General features: G+C 46.7%; 1 protein-coding gene across 2 annotated transcripts in view; it reads left to right on the top strand.

The window, feature by feature from the left end:
* The window catches only part of DUOX2 (dual oxidase 2), a 64,807-nt gene that overhangs the window by 13,008 nt on the left and 29,811 nt on the right, over positions 1 to 21,988 (top strand). For both annotated transcript variants that reach the window (XM_028706545.2, XM_028706544.2), the window contains exons 5-16: positions 2,946 to 3,133; positions 4,449 to 4,647; positions 5,634 to 5,800; positions 8,491 to 8,554; positions 10,329 to 10,425; positions 12,616 to 12,706; positions 13,340 to 13,442; positions 15,617 to 15,774; positions 17,116 to 17,282; positions 19,246 to 19,364; positions 20,357 to 20,494; positions 21,671 to 21,787. In XM_028706545.2, coding sequence (XP_028562378.2) covers positions 2,946 to 3,133; positions 4,449 to 4,647; positions 5,634 to 5,800; positions 8,491 to 8,554; positions 10,329 to 10,425; positions 12,616 to 12,706; positions 13,340 to 13,442; positions 15,617 to 15,774; positions 17,116 to 17,282; positions 19,246 to 19,364; positions 20,357 to 20,494; positions 21,671 to 21,787 — 1,608 coding nt within the window. The remainder of the gene's footprint in view (positions 1 to 2,945; positions 3,134 to 4,448; positions 4,648 to 5,633; positions 5,801 to 8,490; positions 8,555 to 10,328; positions 10,426 to 12,615; positions 12,707 to 13,339; positions 13,443 to 15,616; positions 15,775 to 17,115; positions 17,283 to 19,245; positions 19,365 to 20,356; positions 20,495 to 21,670; positions 21,788 to 21,988) is intronic.

Here is a 21,988-nt window from a genome sequence, read left to right as displayed (position 1 = left end):
TGTCAAGGAAATAAGCAACTATCCTACTTTGAAAAGACATCTGAAGGCAGCCCTGTTTAGGGAAGTTTTTAATGTTTAATGCTGTATTGTGTTTCTAATATTCGATTGGGAGCAGCCCAGAGTGGCTGGGAAACACAACTAGACGGGCATGGTATAAATAATAAATTATTATTATATAATGCAGGGATACACAACTGTCCCATACGGGGATCGAACCTACAACCCTAACCCCTCCCAGTGTTGCTGCTTTCATGACCATTGATGATGTAGAGGCTTCCAAGAGCAGGTTCCTGAGTTTGTGTGTGTCTTCTTTCTTCCTCCTCTTTTTGTGCCATGTTTCTTAAGATTCTAAACAGCAATCATAAAACTCAAACTGCGGGGATGGTATAAAATGCAGTAAATAAACGTTTTGGCCCCTTCAGCAAATCTCCAGCAAACGTCTTACAAAGGAATCGGCATCATTACAGGGAACAGGACTGATTTATCTGGTTTGACCCCTCTCCAACATACCTCCTGAGAGCACCTTTCACAATCATGGGAAAAACATAATGGATTCCTGATTTCACAACTGCCTGCAAATTCCTTTGCCTCCACTCTGGCAGTGTCTGCTCCAGACATTTACCAACCTGATGCCCTCCAGACGTTTTGGACTATAACTCCCATCAGCCCCATGCAGCATAGTGGCTGGAGCTGATGGGAGATGTAGTTCAAGGCACCTGGAAGGGCATCTAGTTGGGAAAGGCTGGCCTACTCTGCTTTTCACAGCACTGACATTTTGGAGAAACGAGGCTCTTGATATAGTCAAGGCCCACTTTCTACCACAAATCAGGCCTCAAATCAATGCCTGTAACTAATGGAGTAATGTGCCTAATTCTTTCAATTACGGGATTTGGGGAGGTTCTGGTCACAGAATTATAGTATTGGGGGTAAGGGATTTGCCAAGGTTTCCAGGCCTTGTGACAGCAACGCAGAGACTGTAATTCAAACCACAGTGTGCCCCTTTTCCTCTTCCTCAAACCCTTAGATCATAGGATTACCTCCAAGAGGATTACTAGGCTCTTGCATGGCTGCTTTTATGTCTTATTTTAGCAATGGTCATGTTTGCCCCTCCTTGCGGATTTCTGCTCCAAACCTCAGAATTATTTGGTCACTTAAACCTACTTCCCCCTGGGTTAGCTTTTGCCAGTGTGATCCGGGCATGTTTGGGAGCCTGGATGTTGCTAGGCATTTCTGCTGAAGGCTGAGTAATGCTTGGAGCTTAATCCCTTGGAATATGTTCAAACAAGACTGTGGATTTCTCAGAAGCCATGATGAGAGAGTAGGACGAAGAGGAAATGGGTTCTTTGGCACTTCTGAGCCCCTTAGCGGTTCAGGGGGGTGGGAACCCAGGAGAAAGCATTCTTTGCGGCAAACCCCTAAATTGTATAATTCCAACTCCCCAGACGGGTGTTGTTACCTTTCTTTTATGTAGTTCCTGTTATACGCTGAAGAGAAACACCTATATATCTGGACTTTTGACATTTCTGACATATATATCATAGGACCCACCCTATTTTTTTGACTAATTTGTTTTAAACCAATTTTAATATTGTATTTTTAAATTGCTGTCACTTCACTTATTGTGAAAGGTGGATAAGAAACCTAGTTTGTAATAATAACATTAGTCATAATTAATAATAATTTCATGTGTTCTTACCACATTTGAACACATTTCTGATAAGCATCTCTTTTGTGTGGATTCCTCTTTGGACAGTTGGATAGGTTATAGTGATATTAAACATCCCTAGGTTGTTTTTTTTTACTTTCTTCCGTTTTCCTTTGTCAAATTTGTTATATTATTATTATTATTGTAGTGGTAGTAATCGTTGTTGTTGCTGCCGCCGCCAGTTATTTCCTTCATAATTGGCATTGGCGGAGAGCTCTTTCCAGGGTTTGTAATACTTTCTGCCTGCTCCCATTTGGGGGAAATTGCCAAGCCTTAAAAACTGGGCTTAACAGAGACTCAAAAAGTTTATGCACACATTATTCAACCTCACTGAAATTGATCCACAGAATAGTATCCCTACTGGATAGGGAAGAGGAAGAGATTCCTCAGGAGGCAATGATATATGATGGCATGTGGCTGGATTACACTCTGTGAACAGGGCTGGCTCAAGACTTTTTGCTACCTGAGGCAAGAAGGACATGATGATGATGAAGATGATGATGATGGTTTTATTATTATTTACACCCCACCCATCTGGCTGGATTTCCCCAGCTACTCTGTGTGGTTTACAGCACATAAAAAATTGTAAAACATTAAAAATTTCCCAATACAGGGTTGATTCCAGGTGTCTTCTAGAAGTCATATAGTTGCTTATTTCCTTGACATCTAGTGGGAGGGCGTTCCACAGGGCGGGCGCCACTACCGAGAAGGCCCTCTGCCTGGTTCCCTTTAACCTCACTTCTTGCAGGGAGGGAGCCACCAGAAGGCCTCAGAACTGGACCTCAGTGTCCGGGCTGAATGATGGGGGTGGAAACGCTCCTTCAGATATACAGGACTGAGGCCGTTTAGGGCTTTAAAGGTCAGTACCAACACTTTGAATTGTGTTTGGAAACGTACTGGGAACCAATGTAGGTCTTTCAGGAACATGCTTTCTATCCAAATATGCATTCTAAAATATATTTTGATACTTTTTTGAGGTTAATAGGGGAGAACTACATTGGCACATTTGGGGAACAGCAGCTTAGTCTGAGAGGTGCAGATCAGGTCAGCGTGCATTGAAACTGGCAAATATTGAAGCTTCTCTAGAGAAGCTTCTTAAGAGAAGTCGCAGCAGGTTTTTCGTGGCGTGTGGTTTCAACCCCTGTGAGTTCACAGAATTGAATTTCATAGGTGTCATGGTTCACTAGATGTCCTGTTTCATCCACCCTCTGCTAGTTCTGTCCCTTTTGGTGTCTGCCAGGTTTCCATGTGCTCTCGGAGATTCTGGAAGCCGACAAGCCCGGCTGCCCTGCCGAGTTCCTAAACATACAGATCCCTGAAGGAGATCCTGTGTTTGACCCTGCTGGCTCAGGTGATGTTGTCCTGCCATTCCAGCGAATGCAGTGGGCTCCAGGTACAGGACAAAGCCCCAACAGGCCCCGGGAGCAGGTAACATCCAGCTGGATGCAAATCAGTGTTTATCCCTTTGCACGTGTTTGCACAGTACATTTCGCAGGGGAAAAGGGCAAATATAGGGCGTGTATCAGAGGATTCATGCAGTGGCAGCATTGCTGGGAGAGCAGTCAGATTCAGTCGCTAAGGGCGGTGTCTAGATGCAGAAAGGAATGCTCTGCAATGGTTTGCTCAGTTTTCTGCCCGGGACGTTTTAAAAATAAAACAGTGTGCCTTTGAAAAGGAAAATGTACTAAAATGAATAAACAGAATGGGCAGATTAGGGGATGGGTTTAAGATGTCCATCTTTGCAGAGAGCAGTCCTCTGTTTGAAAGGCTATCAGCAGTTCTGGTGAAGAAGGATGGGGGAGAAATTAAATTTAGTACTATTTAAAGGTGAACCTGCCTGCCTTTCCTAAACTACATGAGAACTGAAATTCCAGCCATCCTTCAAAATTTGCCCTCGTCCGAATTTTGCAGCTCCCCAGCTAAATAATGTGTTCAGAAATGCTTGTATGAGGGCGATGGTTGATTGGCAACCATCTGTCTTGAGAGACAATGAAGTGCACCTCCAGGGGGTGAAGTCAAACCGCTGTGTTAGCAGCACCTCCCCGGGACACAAGCCTGAGCGGTGTGTATGGAGATTCTGCGCTGCCCAGACACAACCCCACCCTCTCTTGGTCTCACTGATGTAGTTCAAAGGAAAGCAAAGAGACACATTGGGGGGGGGGGGGAAAGTGTGAATAAAAATGCATAGACTAGTGAGAACACCATGCACAAATGCATTATATCAGGGTAAGTTGCTCTCCAAAAATATGTATGTCAGGCAAAATTGCATGAAAATGCTTATATTAGGAGAAATTCATTCTAAATTGCTGGTGTGTCTTCACAAGGACCAACACAAATTGATATGAAAATTTGGAATACTGAACATAAGAATGGAGCCAGGGATCTTCTGCATGCAAAGCTGATGTCCACCACTGAGCTGTGACCTTTCCCCCGTTTGCTTAAATTACCTTATTTAAAATTTTATTAAGCAGTCCATCAAAAAAACATAGGTTGCATTTGATGATCTTTCATCCCCTTTTGACTCCATTGACTCATTGCCTATGGAATAACCTGGCAGTATATCTATAGTACAGTCATTCTGGCAAGGGTATGATAAGCTAAATCTTCTGTCCGTTCACCACCCTGCACAAAGCTGCTTTCTTCATTGCCTCTGCGGTACAGAATGCTTAATGGCCCCCTGGCCAAAAATTTAGAAGGAACTAACCCACCTACTTCCACCCCCTCTCCCCCACTCTTTCACCAGCTAAATGGGGTGACAGGATGGCTGGATGGGAGTGCCATCTATGGCTCATCCCATTCCTGGAGTGATTCTCTGAGAAGTTTCTCACGAGGGAAGCTGCTCTCCGGAGAAGATGGTTTCCCAAAGCAGACAAAGGCAAACAGCTTAATGTGGAAGGCTCTGGATCCGTCCACAGGACAAAGTGGACCACAGGGACTCTATGGTAAGGAAGGTTGGTGGCGCCTGGTGCCCCTTTGGGACTGGTAGGGTGGAAGGCCAGGAGGACAACAGTAGGGGGCGCCAGAGGCAATGAGAACAGATGGAGGTTGGTGGTCCAGAGCCCCGTTTGCTCTAATGAGTAATTTTGGATACAGTCTGAAGTTGAGAGCCTGTGAGAAAACAGAAATAGGGAGGGGAGAGGGTTCATCTCTTCAGGCCCTCAGCCACAGGATAAAAGAAAGTTCTGGCACCTCTCAGGTGGGAGCAGTTGCCATTATAAGAGAACAAGGGAGGCGTTCATGGTGAGTTCTGGCACCTCTTTTTCTAGAACAATAGCACTTATTATATTATTATTCGTACCCTGCCCATCTGACTGGTTTGCCCCAGCCACTCTGGGCGGCTTCCAGCATATATAAAACCACAATAAAACATTAAACATTAAAAACCTCCCTATAAGGGTTCCAGAATGTCAATAGCAAAGAGCCCCAGTGCACAGACAGGTAGAAAATGTTGCACAGCCCTTAGGGTCCTGTATCTCTTAAATGGGCATTGGAGAATCGCTAGTTTGAAAGTGCCAGCATGGCAAATTCTGAAGGTCAAAACGGCACATCATCTGCAAAGGCAAATGTATATAAGCGATGTCTGATAGCACATTTGCTTGTTTTTTAGGAAACAGTTTGAGAACGGGCAATTAATAGCATACTAGTGGCAAGAGAGGGGTTTGTTCTTCCATCCTCCAAGTCCTCCCCTTTCCCCATTTGAAATATACGTCTGTGACAACAAATGATATATGATATAAACCATTTGAAAGAAGGCTGGGTCATAAAATGTCCATGTCTGATGTTTGTTTGACATCATTCCTATGTTTACTATGAGATGGTACGCTCCTCTCATGAGGTCGTACCAGCAAATCTGTACCTGCTCTTAGGATCTGGAAGTTTAGAATTGGCCCTTTTCTCTCTCTACCCCCCACCCAATCCCTTCTTTTAGACTTTGGAAATGCCAAAGGTAATGCAGACCTGTTCCTGCAAGCAATGGGCATCGTCTGGTTCCGCTACCACAACGTCCTGGCAGCAAAGCTTGCCCAACAGCACCCTGATTGGTCTGATGAAGATGTGTTTCAGCACGTGCGCAAGCGGGTTATTGCCACTTACCAGGTGAGCGAGGCATGGAAGAAAGACTCTGTGTGGCTGGGTGGGGGGAGGCAACCAGCAAACCTCTCTGGGCACATAAACCCCTAGACTGTGTTTTGTTTCCTCGTTGTCCCTAAGCAAGGGACCATAGCTCAGTGGCAGAGCATGTGTTTAATAATAATAATAATAATAAATTTTTATTTATACTCTGCCCTTCCCGGTTCAAAAACCGGGCTCAGGGTGGCTAACAACAAATTTAAAATTGTAAAAGCAGCATAAAATACAGTATAAAAACATGAATAACAATAAAATTCAAAAATAAAAAATCAATTAGATAATCCCCAGGGCTAGCTGGCTGAATTGGTCCTACTTGGGCCAGCGAGGAGGCCAGGGGAGAATTAGCTGTGGGGTCTCAGAGTGGGTAATCTTCATAAAAGGGGAGGGGGAGGGAAGGGAAGGGAAATAAAAGATCAGACTGAATTCAAATTGAAGGCCAGGCGGAATAGCTCTGTCTTACAGGCCTGGCAAAAGGAGGTTAAATCCTGAAGGGCCCTAGTCTCATGGGACAGAGCATTTTCAGCCAACACTGAAAAGGCCCTGGCCCTGGTGGAGGACCGTCTGACTTCCTTAGGGCCCGGTACCTCTCAACTATGGTTATTCATGGACCTTAAGGTCCTCTGCGGGGCAGACCAGGAGAGGCGGTCCCGTAAATACGAGGGCCCTAAGCCACATGTTTGACATGCTGGAGATCCCAGGTTTGATTTCTGGCATTTCCAGATAACACAATCAGGTTCCAGGTGATGGACAATACTTTCTCTTCCTAAGACCCTAGAGAAGAGGTGGGTAGTCTTTTTTTCAGCCTGGGGGCTGCATTTCTTTCAGGGGCTACATGGCAGTTGTGGGTAAAGGCTGGAGCCAAAAGCAGGTAGAGCAATGCATGCAGATTTTACCTGTATACACTAAGCAAATTTCTACACACCTTGAGCCAGACAAGCAAAGGCATCCTCAGAGTTTAAAGACACATTCCAGCCAGGCAAAAACACTCAAGTAGGGTGTGAAGCAAGGGCAGTGAGGGGTATGGTCTGTGGGTAAGAGGGTGTGGCTTGTGAGGTGGGTGTGGCCTGGGGAGTGTCCCAAGGGCCAGGTAGAGGCCTGGAGGGTTGCATTTTGTCCTGAGCTTTTCCAACCCTGCCCTAGAGAGAGAAGCCAATTACGGTAGACAAAACTAGGCTCAGCAGAGAACTAGAAAAAAATGGCGTATGGCAGCTTCCTAAGTAGAGAGAGGTTGTGGGAAATGGTATAATACAAGAGCTTAACATGGCAGCCTCCCAGTCTCTAAGGAAAATACAAAAATGCAGGCAGTTGTATTGGTCCATTTTATAATATATGGACCATCAGCTGCTAGTCATAGAATTGGAAGCTCGTCTCAGTCTCTGACATAATTCATGCTCATATGTCAAAAGCAATAGCAAAACTTGAAAGCCTTGTTTTCACCTCATTCATTTGGCCAGAGCAAAGAGGGCCTCTCCATTTCTTTGATGCTCTGGCAGATGAAAAAAATGACTCCAGGTTTGGGGGGCGGGGGGACAAAACTCTTAGAGCTGAGATCCCATACATTCTCCTCACTCAACACCTCTGCCTATTAAGCTTTATGGAAGAGTCCACACCTCAGTGGTAGCTCTTATGATTTTCATGCGGAAGGTCTTTCTAGTCCATGACATCTCCAAGTTCCTGTTTTTTCTAAATGATGCCAGACTATTGGTACAGCTAACTCAGTTTTGTTCACCTTGAACCCTACCTGGAGGTGCCTGGAATTGAACCCGATACCTTCTGCATGCAAAGCCTGACCCTTCCCGAAGATCTAGGACCCAGATACCAGGAAAGATCTCTGCCTGCTATTGGAAGCCTATTTTAGCATCAAGTGATCTAAATAAATAAGGCTTGAACAGACCAGGGCTGGGTAGATACTGTATTTTTCCGTGAATAAGATGTATAAGACGACCCCCTATTTTTTTTTACCCAAAATTAAGAAATTAAGTTGTTTAGCTTTTTTGGAGGGTGGAGGAGGTCACTTCCGCCAATCACTCACCCAACTGCCCTCCACTGCCAATCGCTTGCCACTGCCAATTGCATACCACGCCGCAGCCGCCAATTGCCTGCCCGCTCGCCACCACCAACAGCCCACCCGCCCACTTGCCGTAGCTGCCAATCACCTGCCTGCCTCACCACAGCCGCCAATTGCCTGCCCCATTGCCACAGCCACAGCCAATCACCAGCAGGCCTTTCCGCAGCCACCAATCACCCGCCCAATTTCCACTGCCCATCTCCTCCTTGCTGCTGCCATTAATCGCATGTCCCCCCTCTGCATCCACTATCCATGTATAAGACAACACCCAATTTTTGCCTACTTTTTAAAAGCAAAAAGCATCATCTTATACACGGGAAAATAAAGTAACCCATCAGTGGACTGCGGTCCATTAGGGCAAATGGGGTACTGTCCCATCGATCTCACCCAATCCCCACCTGAGTGCCCTTTGATTTACAACCAACCAGGGGGTGGCTCTTCCTGCCATTGCCTCTGGCTCCACCTGTTAGTCTTCCTGTCTTCTGCCCTACGTCTCACAGTGGGCACCAGCTACTGCAGCAGATAGTCTGACTGGGCGTCGAGCAACTTCCTGTGTGTCACAGCTGCCTCTTCCTCCTTGTTTCCCTAGAACATTGTGCTCTACGAATGGCTGCCAGCCTTCGTTGGGAATGGCCCCATTGAACCTTACACAGGTGAGGAGAAGGAATCATGGCATGTGCAAGTGGGTACCGTTCAATGGGGGCCTTTTCGACTGTTGCCCATAGACTGGCCTTCACCAAAGCGAGGTTTAACGTTTTTCCCTCCAATGTCCTGAGACATAGATTCTCAAAGGGCCAAGCCCCCGCCACGTGCGAATGTGATAAGGAGACGCCGGAGTCGCTCCAGCACATTATGTTCACTTGCCCCTTGTTCAATGTGCCACGGGCAAATTTGTTGGGATCAATCATACAGAAACTAGAGGGTACCCCACCAAAATTCCACCTTGCCCACATCTTGCAGGATAAGGATACCCACACGACCCTGAAAGTGGCTAGGTTCCTGGTCGCTGTCCTTACCCAAAAGCGACGCCAAGGAGCGCTACAAGCTAATTAAGGCGTAGTATGCCATTCCATCTTATAGTATTTTATTGTTATAGTGGTGTTTTAGTGGCTGTTTTTTTCCCACGTGCACAAGCTGTTATTTATGTGTTGTTTTTACCTGTATGGGCCTACGGCCGTAATAAATAAATGATGATGGGGGCCAGTGGACTGAGCTGATTTTGTCCTGCTGTTAGTGTGCGGGGTTTGGGGCATGCATATGCGTTTAAATAAATATAAATGCACTAGAGGTTTACCCGAGCCTCTCCCGTTATTTAAAACCACAATTCCTTTCAGTTTTCACCTTTACTCAAACTTTGGCTGTTGTTTTGAACCACCACTTTCCCCTTGGAGACCTTGGTAGCAAGGAGCTAACAAGTCAAACCAAATCCAATCCAATCCAATCAATAAGCAAGCATGTTAATAAACACCTTTTCTTTATTTTTCACGTTACACATTTCCATTTTAAAATTAATAATACATCCCCTTTTGTGTGGGGTGCAGTTTAGAATAATAGGGTATGTAGATTAATGAATAAATATCGAGGAAAGGAATTGTAATATCAGGAATAATAAAAGATATAAGAAGGGCTTGCTTGCATGTACAAAACAGGTAAAGGACCCCTTAATGGTTAAGTCCAGTCAAAGGCGACTATGGGGTTGTGGTTCTCATCATGCTTTCAGGCTAAGGGTTACGCCATTTGCCCACAGACAGCTTTCCGGTCATGTGGCCAGCATGACTAAACTGTTTCTGGCGCAATGGAACACTGTGATGGAAACCAGAGCACATGGAAATGCCGCTTATCTTCCCGCTACAGCGGTACCTATTTATCTACTTGCACTGGTGTGCTTTCGAACTGCTAGGTTGGCAAGAGCTGGGACAGAGCAACAGGAGCTCACCCCGTCACGGGGATTTGAACCGCTGATATGCAAGCCCAAGAGGCTCAGTGGTTTAGGCCACAATAATCCAGTGACAAATAATATCTTTGTAATTAGCGAGAGAATCTGAAGCTACAATCCTATGCATGCTAACCTAGGACTTGGGAGTGCATCTCACTGAACTCAGTGGGGCTTTACTTCTGAGAAGACTGAGAATGGTTAGAAGACCACCTCACAGAGCTACAATTCTTAGAGGGGAAGGCATGAGCATTTAAAGTGGTAGAACAGTGTCTTAAATCTATAGTGCAGGCGGAGCTGAATTGTATTTGGGGATTCTGCATACCTTTGCACTATAAACTATAGATTTCATTAACCAAACATGCACACTCTGTCCAAAAAGTGTGTTTGCACTTGACTGATCATCCATGCAGCAATGGGGCCTCATCCTGCTGTAGTTGCCATCCCTGCACATCATTGAGTATTGTTATTCAGAGCCGTCATCTCTGTTTCAGGTTACAAGCAACATGTGGATGCTAGGATCTCGCCTGAATTTGTAGTGACTACAGCGTTCTTTCTGGGCACCATGGTCCCTCCTGGCGTGTACATGAGGTAGGATTCTGCCTTCCTTCTAGCCTTCTTATGGACTGGCTGATACATCAGTTGGACGAGCAGACCTCTGAGGCTTGGACCATGCATGCCAATTGGAGAATGGTAGCCTTGCCGGAAGTCACATTTCACATGCGCAAGGTCCTGACCACCTCCATCTTAAAGGATCTAGCAGCAGGTGATGGGAGAGATTCTGTAGGGTCACCACCAATTTGAGTAGACTCCGGAGAACCACTGCCAATCATAACAGACAGCTCTGATCCAGATAGACCAATGATCTGACTTGGTATAAGGCAGCTTTATATCTGCAAGGCCCTCTCATGTCCCAACCACCTGCCTTATCTCTGACAGTGGAGGGACATTGTAAGCCCTCTGATATTGATGTCGTCAGTGCATGTATAGGTTTGCATGAGAGGAGGAGGTCCTTGAGATATTCTGCTACCAGATCATGTGAGGCCTTCAAAGGTAATTAAATAAATAAAAATAACAGTACTGTACTTTTTAATACCAAAAATGAGGTACCAGAGCTCATATATTTATAAAAATGTCATGGGTGCCAGCAAAAGTATTGGCATGGGCGGGGGGGGGGGGGGAATAGGAGACAACTGCCACTGAAAAAAGCCCTGAATTCTATATACAAATGGGTAGTCAATGTAGATGGAATGATGCTGGAGTTATGCACTCCAAGTAGTACCGTATTTTTCGCTCTATAGGGGCGCACCTGACCATAGGGCGCACCTAGTTTTCAGAGGGGGAAATCAAGGGAAAAAAATATGACACCCCCCCCCCCAGCTCTGGGAGCAGTGGACAGGCTGCCCGCAGCCTGTGCACTTCTCCCAGACCTTCTCCCTGCTATTGCGGGAGGTGGGGGAATTCCCCCATCTCCCGCAAAAGCCCACAGGAGGGAGAAGGGACTGACTCGGCCAGTCAGTCCCTTCTTCCTCCTTGGGGAAAAGCCCCCAAGAGTGGTGCGCTCTTTAAAGGCTGCGCGGCTCCTGCGGGCTTTTCTAGGAGGTGGGGGAATTCCCCCACCTCGTAGAAAAGCCCGCAAAAGCCGCGCAGCCTTTAAAGTGCGCGGGGCTTTTGCACGCTTTTGCGGGAGGTGGGGGAATTCCCCCATCTCCTGCAAAAGCCCACAGGAGCCGCACACCCTTTAAAGAGTGTGCAGTTCCTGCGGGCTTTTCAACCAAGCCTGTGGGGCTGGTGGTGGGGGGAAGCCCTGCTTCCCCCCCCCCCCAGCCTCCAAACCAGGTAGGGGAATAGCGCGAAGGTGTCGCACGCCTTCCCGCTGCCCCCCGAGCCTGTGGGGCTGGCGGTGGGGGGAAGAGCTGCTTTCCCCCACTGCCAGCCTCAAAGACCAGACTCTCCTGGCTTCAGCGAAAGCAACGTGAAGCCTCCGGAGCGCAGGCTTCGGAGGCTTCGTGTCGCTATCGCTGAAGCCAAGGAGCCTGCATTCGCTCCATGGGACGCACACACATTTCCCCTTCATTTTTGGAGGGGGAAAAGTGCGTCCTATAGAGTGAAAAATACGGTATTTACTGGATGGCAAACTGCCTTGCTACGTTCTGAAGAGACTGCAGTTGCTGAACGCTCTTTGAAAGGAGCATGAGTGACCCTGGACAGCCCTGGTTCAAACCTCTCACTACCCTTCTCTCTTGACCTACTCACACCGTGGTAATAAGGAGAGGATTTGCTGTCCTGCCTCACAGGGTTGTTATAAGCAATACTTACGCACGAAACCCTTTTAGCTCTTAAGAAGCAATGCAATGCAATGAGCACGCGCTTATTAAAAAGTTCCCCCATCCGTCTGCTTTTGCTGGTGCAGTAAGGTAATCTTAGACTCAACATAATGGTCTTACAGAGGGCTTACTTTAGATGTTGACGTGATGAGGCTGCTGTGTTCTCTTCCTCACTCTGTTCAATGGGGCCCTGTTTGGTTTTCCCTCTTCCCCTTCTGGCTTCCCTAGGGCCCCTCCAAACATCTTTTGTTGTGCATTCACGATGTTTTGAGCTCATCATGCTATTGGGGGAGTTGCATGGGACACTACTTTCAATATGGTTTGCACAAATGCGCTATAGCTGTGTCAATAGCATGTTGCATAATACACCTGGAGGGGCTCTTATGCTCATGGCTTTGGATATCATTCCTTTCCTGCTTAGAGCATCGTTTCACTTCTTTCGCTTTTCTTTCAGGAACTCAAGTTGTCACTTCCGAGAAGTGATTAACAGAGATGGCACCCGCTCCCCGGTACTCCGGTTGTGCAACAGTTATTGGAGCAGAGAGGTAGGGGGCTTGCAACTAAGCATACATTTTTAACCAAAGGCACGTGTTACACCACTCAAAATAAATAGAGTAAATTGGTTTCTGTTGTTGGTACAGATACGCCATTGGTCACTGGTAGAACACATGCTCTGCATGCAGAAAGTTCCAGGTTTAATTCCTGGCACCTCCAAGTTGAGGTGAGACTCCTGTCTAAAACCTTGGAGTGTCACTGTCAGTCGGTAATGACCAGGGATGGAGAACCTGTGGCCCTCCTGCGTTTAATAGACTACAACTCCCATCATTCCTGACAACTGTCCATGTTGGCTAGGGTTGATGGGAGTCCAACAGCATTCGCAGGACCACATTTCCCTCATCTCTGGTGTAAACAATACTGAACTAGGTGGACCAACAGTCTGCCTTGGTGCCTGGCAGCTGCCTATATCACTGGTTAAGCAGGTGACCTCGGCAAGGCATGTAGCAACTCTGGACCCAAATAATGTTGGTCTCTTTTAGCTGTGGGCCAGGCTACTGATCTAAAGATCTGAACTGGCGGCTTCCCTGCCATGCTGCTAATCCTAGCTCAGAACTGGCAATGGGTGTAGCTTTGTGGTGTGCTAATGCTGTATGCTGAGTCTTTTTATCTATCCTGTTCAGAATCCCAATATCAAAACGGATAAGGATGTTTCTGACCTGCTGCTGGGGATGGCTTCTCAAATTGCTGAGAAGGAAGACAACATAGTGGTTGAAGATCTCCAAGGTGGATTTTTCCTTCTTCCTTTATTCCTGCCAGTTTTTAATCCTTCTCCCTCTCCTCTCTCTCTCTCTCTCTCTCTCCAAACCAAGAAAGGCAATAAAAAGCAAGGAATATTTTCCCAGAATCAGTCTAGGAAGAGTTACTTTGTGGGCTCAGCAAACTTGGGTTGCCATCTTTGTACTGTCCAGATGCTGCCAGGGCTCATTTATTCCAACTTTTTTTTTTTGAGAAAATATAAAGAATGGAAGACCAGGACAATCCAAACTGGTGTAGATCACCATCCCTTTGCACTCCTGTCCATTCCTCCCTTACATTCACACCCCAGGTTTTGCCTCTCTCTGCTTCCTTGTTGCACTGAAATGCAAGCAATGCATGTAATCAATTCTCTCTACAGCCTTAGGCTGAAACTGGAGAGGGTGGGGAATTGGTATTGCGCTGAACTGCGAGGGATTTGCAAAACAGTGTATTGCAAATCTCTCTGAGGCTCAGTGAAAGTGAAGGGATTTTCCACATGCAAACTTCTCTGAAAACATATGGAGCTTTGACTTCTTCCTCCTTACATATGTGTGGGGCTTTGGGTGCTCCAGCCCCCACAACATTCCCCATAAGGGAATGGCACCCACAATTGCAGGGCACCCACAATTTTTTTGCACCGGGGGCGTTTGCGCCTGACGTCAGCATGCCCAGTGGCAGAGCGTATGTGCTTGCCAAGTGCACCCCAGAGGAAGCCCAGCCCGGCCAGCTGATGAGAGGGGCAGCCAACTCCTGGGGGCCCTGGAGTGGCTCCATGCACCGCCACTATGCCCCTCCGTCACATGCCTCTTCACCTTCCGGAGGCCCAATGCAGCCTCCCAACCCCCCTCCCCAGCTGCAGGAAGGACTATTGTGGCTACGAGAAGGCCTGCTGGGGCCTGTGGAAGGCCCAACGAGGCCCGCCATGGCTGTGGGAAGGCCTGCAGCCGTGATGGGCCTCACCTGGCCTTCCAGAAGCTGCAATGGGCCCCATTGAGCCTTCCCCTCTGGGCCCTCCAGAGGCCACAACAGGCCCCCCCGTTGAACCCCGTTAGGCCTTCTGGAGGCCGCAGCAGGCCTCTAGCCGCATGATGTCACATGTGTGCCATGCACATGACATCACAGGCCCACTCCAGGGACCCATAAAGTGGGGCAGGACTGGGTGCCCGTGCCTCCTTAAATTGGGTTGGTTTGGAAAACCACAGGACTGACCTCACTGCAAGTCACAGAAGGGAGGTGGGAACCCTTCTTCCTTGCAGTGAGCCTTAGGTTGCTTTGCAAAATATTGAGACATTTCACCCTTTTTGCAAAGTTTTGGTACAACAGGGAAGTGGGGTGGAGGAACAGTTTAACTCTTTCTGCTCCTGTTCTCCTCAAATGTCCCCTCAGATCAGGTGCCCCTTACTATCAGATAGGGATGGGAGAGGAATTGGATTCAATTAAAATGTAAAGCTGAATTTACCTAATTGCAAAACAAAAAACTAGCTGGAACTTGGCCAGGTCCATTAATTCACCATGAAGTTAGGTCCATTAGTTTCAGTGGGCCTATTATGAGTAAGGATGACAGAGAAACTTGATTCAGTTCACATTTAAAGGCAAGCGAACTTGATTTGCCCACACCCACCCCCTTAGGGGAAAAAACTGAAATTTAGCCAGCCTCTAAAATTTGCTCTGCTCTGAGTTTTGCAATGTCATTCTCCAGCCAAGTAATGTGCTTAAAAGTGCATATACTGGGGTAGCGAGCATAAAAAATGATGAGCCTAGATAGTCCTCAGGGTCCCTTCTGACTCTTCAGTTCTATGTTTCTATGATTCTGTGATCCATCAGGGCCCTACTTAGGTTCAAATGATACATACACCAGACCTGTATCCTCCTTCTGTACCATGTGGATCGGTATTTCTGGCTGAGAATGGAGAGGAAACTCAACATTAACCATGGAACCACTTTCACATTTCCACTTACAGCTTAAAGCTGAACAGGGATGCCTTAACACTAACACTAAGGAGTCCTAATGTGGAAGCAGTCCGGGTCCTTCCGGGTTCCTTCTAGAACAGATGCTTGTCTGAGTGCTCAGAGGTGCCTTGCCAAGGCCGCCATTCTGCTCTCTGCAGGGATTCTTCTGTGTTGCAGTGCCCTGATGGTCCTGTGTTGCGCTTGTTCTCCAGATTACTGGTATGGGACCCTGAAGTACTCCCGCATGGACTTCGTAGCCAACTGGATTCATCGTGGGCGGGACCTTGGATTAACTACCTATAATAAAGCAAGGGAGTTCTTCAACCACTCCATTGCTACCAAATGGCAGGACATCCACCCAAATGAAACGGTACTCTGTCAGAGGTCTTGCAGGGGGTGGGGCATAGATAAGCCAGGCATGAAACAGGGTGCATTTTGTCTCCTGTAAGCAGGACCATCCGTGGAGATGGAACATTTCCCCAAGTGCCTATAAGAGCAACCCTACGTTTCTGTGCTGCATCCCTTAGAAAATCAGAAATTACCTGAGAAAATCCAGGCAGCTGAAACATTGCAGGAGAGGCAAAGCCTCACATTTTGCAGCCCTTCAACCTAGTAGAAGAGGAGCACCTGTTTTGCACACATCAGCTCCTGGACATGATATATTTTAAGAAACATGTATCAGATGAGAGGAAAGTTGCCTCCTTGAGTCCCTGGGGATCTGTTGCTAGTCAGAGCAGACATTGCTAGATATAAATCATCTGACCTACTGTAAGTCAGCTTCCATGGTCCTCTTGTCACATCACTGCTCCACAGTTTTCAGGCCTGCCCATTGCCCTCTTTAAGTCAGCCTTCCCTAGTCTCCAGTCCCCAGGTGTTCTTGAACTACAATTCCTATCCCTGACCATTAGTCTTGCTGTAGTAAAGCATCTGAGGGCCCAAAATTAAGGAAGGCGGCATTAAGGTCTTTGGGAGATGTACAAGCTCAAAAAAGCCACAGAGCACTTTCTCGCCTGCTGCCGCTCTGGAGAAAAAAGTTTTGAAGGCTTTTGTTCTTTTACTGTATGATCAGAGTGAAACGGCTTTGATTGACAGATTCAAAGCAGCCTCTCTCTTTCTGTGTATATGCCATTTGTTGTTTAGTTGTTTAGTCGTGTCCGCCTCTTCGTGACCCCATGGACCAGAGCACACCAGGCACTCCTGTCTTCCACTGCCTCCCGCAGTTTGGTCAGACTCATGCTGGTAGCTTCGAGAACACTGTCCCACCATCTCGTCCTCTGTCGTCCCCTTCTCCTTTCCCAATATCAGGGTCTTTTCCAGGGAGTCTTCTCTTCTCATGAGGTGGCCAAAGTATTAGAGCCTCAGCTTCAGGACCTGTCCTTTCAGTGAGCACTCAGGGCTGATTTCCTTCAGAATGGAGAGGTTTGATCTTCTTGCAGTCCATGGGACTCTCAAGAGTCTCCTCCAGCACCATATGCCATATGCATATACCCATATACATATGTGTATATGCCATACATATACACAATTGCTTCCACCAAAGGATCCTGAGGACTGTAATTTAGCCTTCATAAAGTCCCCAGGATTCTTTGAGGGAAGTCATGTGCTTTAAATGTGCGGTGTCGACGCAGCCTGCCCCTCTAACTAACCAAGCAGCCTGGAAAGCCTCCCACTCGTCTTGACGCAGCAACCTAACCTTGTGGTTTGTTCCCAGCTTGGCAGAGAACTTGCAGAGATGTACGGCAATGACACAGGCCGCCTGGAACTGCTGCTTGGGGGCCTGTTGGAAGCTGATAGGAAGCTCTTCCGCAGCATCATTCAGGACCAGTTTCTTCGCTTACGGGATGGAGACCGGTTCTGGTTTGAAAACACCAAGAATGGGTAACAGCTAACCAACTTTTTGGAAAAAAATTCCTTCCAGTAGCACTGCAATAGGGTCATTAAGAGTCGTCAACAGGCTCATCACAGCTATCTACCAATCACCCATTCCCACCACCCTTCTGAGTAATACCCCTCCCCACCTTCTCACTATATAGAAGGATCTGGCAACTTCTGTTTCAGTGTATCTGAAGAAGTGTGCATGCACACGAAAGCTCATACCAAGAACTAACTTAGTTGGTCTTTAAGGTGCTACTGGAAGGAATTTTTTTTGTTTTGACTATGGCAGACCAACACGGCTACCTATCTGTAACTGCAACTTTTTGGAAACATTCATAAGCATGGGGCGCATGAACAACAGGAAGGCCAGCTTGCAGAAAGAGGGAGGAAATTTCTTGCCGTTGCCACCAAGTACCAGAAACTCTAGACAGATTCACACTACAATTTTACATCATATTTGTGACTCCTGGGAGCTCCTCCTCACAGAGCCACAGTGTGCAGCACCTTTATAACAAACCACAGTTTCCCAGGGCTCTCCGGGGGAAGTCATGTGCATTTAATATGCTTTAACCATATCACGTGGATCCATACTCTGTGACAGAGGTTGGAAAGATGTGGCCGCCACTCCCAGGTGTCATTGGACTTGAACTCTCACCATCCCCTGCCAGCAAGACCAAAAGTCTGGGATGATGGGATTTGTAGTCCAGCAATCTGGAGGACCACAGTTTCTCTCCCCACCCTGCTCTATAATGTCTCAAATACAGCCCCACCAGGAGTGCCACAGATTCCCCATCCCTGGCTTTCAGACTGAGTACAGCCACTTCTCTGTCCTCCTTTCCCTCCTATTCTTGCCTCATTCTGCAAATTCACTTGCCTTCTGTCTGGGCCAAACCTGCACCCCCCACAGGATGAATGCAAACAAAATGTGTGCGGTTACTGCTGTCCCTCCTCCTCCTTGCTCCTCCAGCAGCAGCAGGGCTAGGAGGCTCCAGGGATTGGCAGTGGCCTCTTAGTAGGATATGAGCCTTTGGAAATGCTTGAAAATGCCAAGCCCCGATGCTGTACCTGTCTAAGTCAGGGATGGGGAACAACAATGATAAATCTTCTTGGCGCAGAGGGCAGTGGGGCAAGCTACTCTAAAAGGAAAGGGAGAAAAGGCACTGGGGCTGTGGATATGAGGGTGCTGGAAGTTCAGTGCTAATTGCTGTGTGGGAAGAATCACATTTTCACAGCATCAGCAAATTGCAGGCTGAGTGATGGGAAAATGTATTTCTCTTGAAAGTGAGCTTGTGGAAAGATTGAACTCTCTTGACTGCATAACTGCACCGTCCCTGTGCAATATCTTTTTTTAAAAAAAGAAGCCAACATCGATAAGCTAATTTTCTTAAAAGTCATATATACCCAGGAGGTGCATATTGCATGATAAATTCTCCAGCTTCTGTGCTGGTACAAGGAATAGTTCAATGGGGCATGGCAAGATTGTGTGCATGTTGCAAATCTGTACAAGCACAACATTTTGAATATTAGATGTAAAATGCAGACACCTGAACATTTAACCCTTGAAAGCTGCCCAAGGTTCTAGACCTTATGGGTATAAAGGCACACTTGAAAATGCAGAGCAGTGCTGCCTGAAATCTCCAAAGCCATAAGATGCCTTAATAGGATCTGCATTGGTTCAGGCCAGGGCTTCCATGTCCTGCATAATATTGTGATGCCCCCTACATATTGCAGAGCTTCACAAAAATTCCAAGCACTCACAAACATGTTTAATTTACACTGTGTACACACATTGCATAATTCATATCTGTTGGCACAGAATTTGGATCTGAAGCTTGGGGCCATAGGGAAGGGGGAAATGGGTCACCAGTTAAAAGGGATCATGTATCAAGTGGCCTTCTGCCCAAGACCCCACAGACTGCAACAGGCTGGTGCTTCACTTAACCCTTTTGTTGACTCCCTTTCTCAGGTTATTCTCCTCTGACGAGATTAAAGAAATTAAAAATACCACATTCCACGACATCCTGGAAGATGTCACCGATGCAGAGTCAAAAGACATCCAAGCAGAAGTGTTTTTCTTGCACGATGGTGGGTTTTCTGTTCTGGGCTGCTGACCAGTCGGTAGAGCAACCCCATAGGATCTGTTCCATAGCCCTTGTCCACTTCTCCAAATAGACCAGGACCAGAAACCATGGTTTGGTGTTGCTTGTTCAGTTAATTTTGGAATTAAAACTAACTACAGTTTGTCATGGTTTGGAAACAAAACAGCAAACTGTGTTGAAACGAAAAGTGAATGTTTCTATTCTGTTCCCTGCAGCTGTGTTAGAGAAGGGGAGATGGGAGCATATAAGCTCAAGGGTTTTTTATTTATTTTAAAAATTACATTAAGCTATGGTTGTTAGGGTTATGTCTGGATGAAGCCAGAGTTTTTAACCAGACTAAATATGATTGAACATGATCCAGATTGAAAATGATCCGCTCCCATTCAAAAGGCTTGAAGCAATTGAAATATATCAAAATTTCATTTGAAAAAAGGAATAATGTTCCAGGAGGAGATTTTGGATGGAAACCATGGTAGGGTGGGGGTTTTTTGGGTTTTTTTTGCACCTTGTGATATTTACAGTGGGAACATTTTTATGACATTCCTTCCATCTTGCTGCAAGAGCGGCTTTATTTATTTTGATGTTAGGTGCCACAATCTCTTCAGTCCATTGTTGCAGTATGGAGTAATTTCCAGAGTTTCAACACACAATCCCCTCAGTTTACCCACACCTGTAAACCCAGATCACTTGATATGCTTTCTGTCTGCTGGAGAGATAGAGAAGCAGTGAAAATGCCATTGCCAAAGCGAGTTCCATCCCTTTTGGCCAGAGAACTTGGAGCAATTTGGCACTTGGCCTGGATGGGAGTTGACATAAGATCAAGGCGTTGCTGGAGTGGGGTGGGTCTGCGTACAAATTGCAACTATGGGGGAGGGAAATGCTTGCTGCATTTATGCAATCTTCAGGAACTCTTGGGTGGCTGAGGGCACAAGTGATCAGTTTGGTCTAATGCCCCGGCCACTTTGTTTGTCTTCCCAGGTGCCCCATGTTCTCAGCCCCAGCAAGTGACTTCAGAACAGCTGCCTGTCTGTGTCAAGCTAACCGTACTGGATTACTTCGCAGGGAGTGTACCTGGATTTGTGATCACCATCATTGCTCTCTGTTGCTTCCCTCTGGGTTTGTTTCAGACCAGGTTTTGCTTACTTTACATCCCAAGGAGGGGCTGGATTGGGGCCATGTCCTTAGGGGTGCTGCATTGCTATCAAAAGTTTCTGCAAAGCATGACCATGTTTATATGATGAGTCTTCCATGAGTCATTGGTACTGAGTCTAAGCTGATCTAATCAGTGGGCGACCCCAAACACTGCCGCCGGTTCTGCAGCTTCCAGATGATGCAGCTGTTAACCTGTACTATTTTGAGGAGAGACATGTGTTCTTGCTGAAACTGATGCCACACCTTTTGCGTTGCTCCTTCCAAGCACAAGTCCCCACTTTAAAGCCCCCCCCCCTCTTTTGCTCTGGAGCGTTCCCCATGAAAACCCACTCTTTGAAGCTGAATTGGAGCAAACAGCCATTGGGGTTTTCATTCAGTTCATTAGGCCTTAAAAGGCAAATTTACCAAATTCACAATTTCCAAAACAATATTTGAACTGAGGCATCCTCTGAAATTCACACTTCTCCAAATTTTGCTGTGTGGTTTTTCCAACCAAGTAACATGTGCAAACATGAACATGCTAGGATGAAAAGTGTGTATAATAAATGCATATATTGCTGAACATAACCTATAGAAGTTCCTTATATTGGGGAAAATTGCTTTGCAAAAATGTAGGATATTAGGAAAAGCTGCCTCTCAAAATGTGTATATTTGGAGAAATTCACACTAAAATGCTGATGAATTTTCACGAGAGCTTTTTGTTAAAAAATATAATTAAATTGCAAACTTGGAGAACCAATTTTAAGATTGGAAAACTGAGAGAAACTGAAATTGACATATTCACCTATCTCTAGGCTCAACCACCACTTAAAAAAAACAACCCATGGTTTGTTTATTTATTACTTATTTCAAAATGGTTTGGTTTGATCAGGAATGGGGAATATGTGTCTCCAGATGTTACTGGACCGCAACGCTCATCCTCCCTGCTGTCTGCAGCTGATGAGAGTTACAGCCCAAAATACCTGGGGGGCACCAAGTTGGAGAAGGTTGCTTCAGGAGTTGTCAGTGGGTCCCCTGCACGGTGTGGGCTGTGGCAGGTGCCCAACAATGCCAACCCCCAGCACGGTCATTAGTGGCAAGCAACCCTGGCAGCGAGGGCTTAGCTTCGCATCAAGGCCTGTCCCATTGGTGTCTCTGCAGTGAGTCTGTTTGTCGCCTGGATCGTTGCTGCCTTTCGGAGGAGAGCGTTCAAGAAGCTGCAGAAGAAGAAGCAAAGCCCTTCGGTGCAGGCAGAAATATCTGCAGATTCTATCCACGGTGAGGCATTTCCCAAAGCATCTGGAACCAAATGCTCCTGCAGATGCAGGAGTAGCGGGGAAAGTGTCCTTCAATATCTTTTGTTCTTTGTTCAGCACAATATTATTACTTCCTCTCTACATCTGTGCTAGGGGTGTATGGGGTGTTCGGGGAGGTACTTCTGGTGAAGGACATGCCATGCTCCTTCTGGGGTAGTTTGTC

This window comes from Podarcis muralis, chromosome 14 (genome assembly GCF_964188315.1).
Source record: "Podarcis muralis chromosome 14, rPodMur119.hap1.1, whole genome shotgun sequence".
Taxonomy (NCBI): domain Eukaryota; kingdom Metazoa; phylum Chordata; class Lepidosauria; order Squamata; family Lacertidae; genus Podarcis; species Podarcis muralis.
Note: the sequence above shows the minus strand (reverse complement) of the source record. Positions and strands in the feature narration are given on the sequence as shown.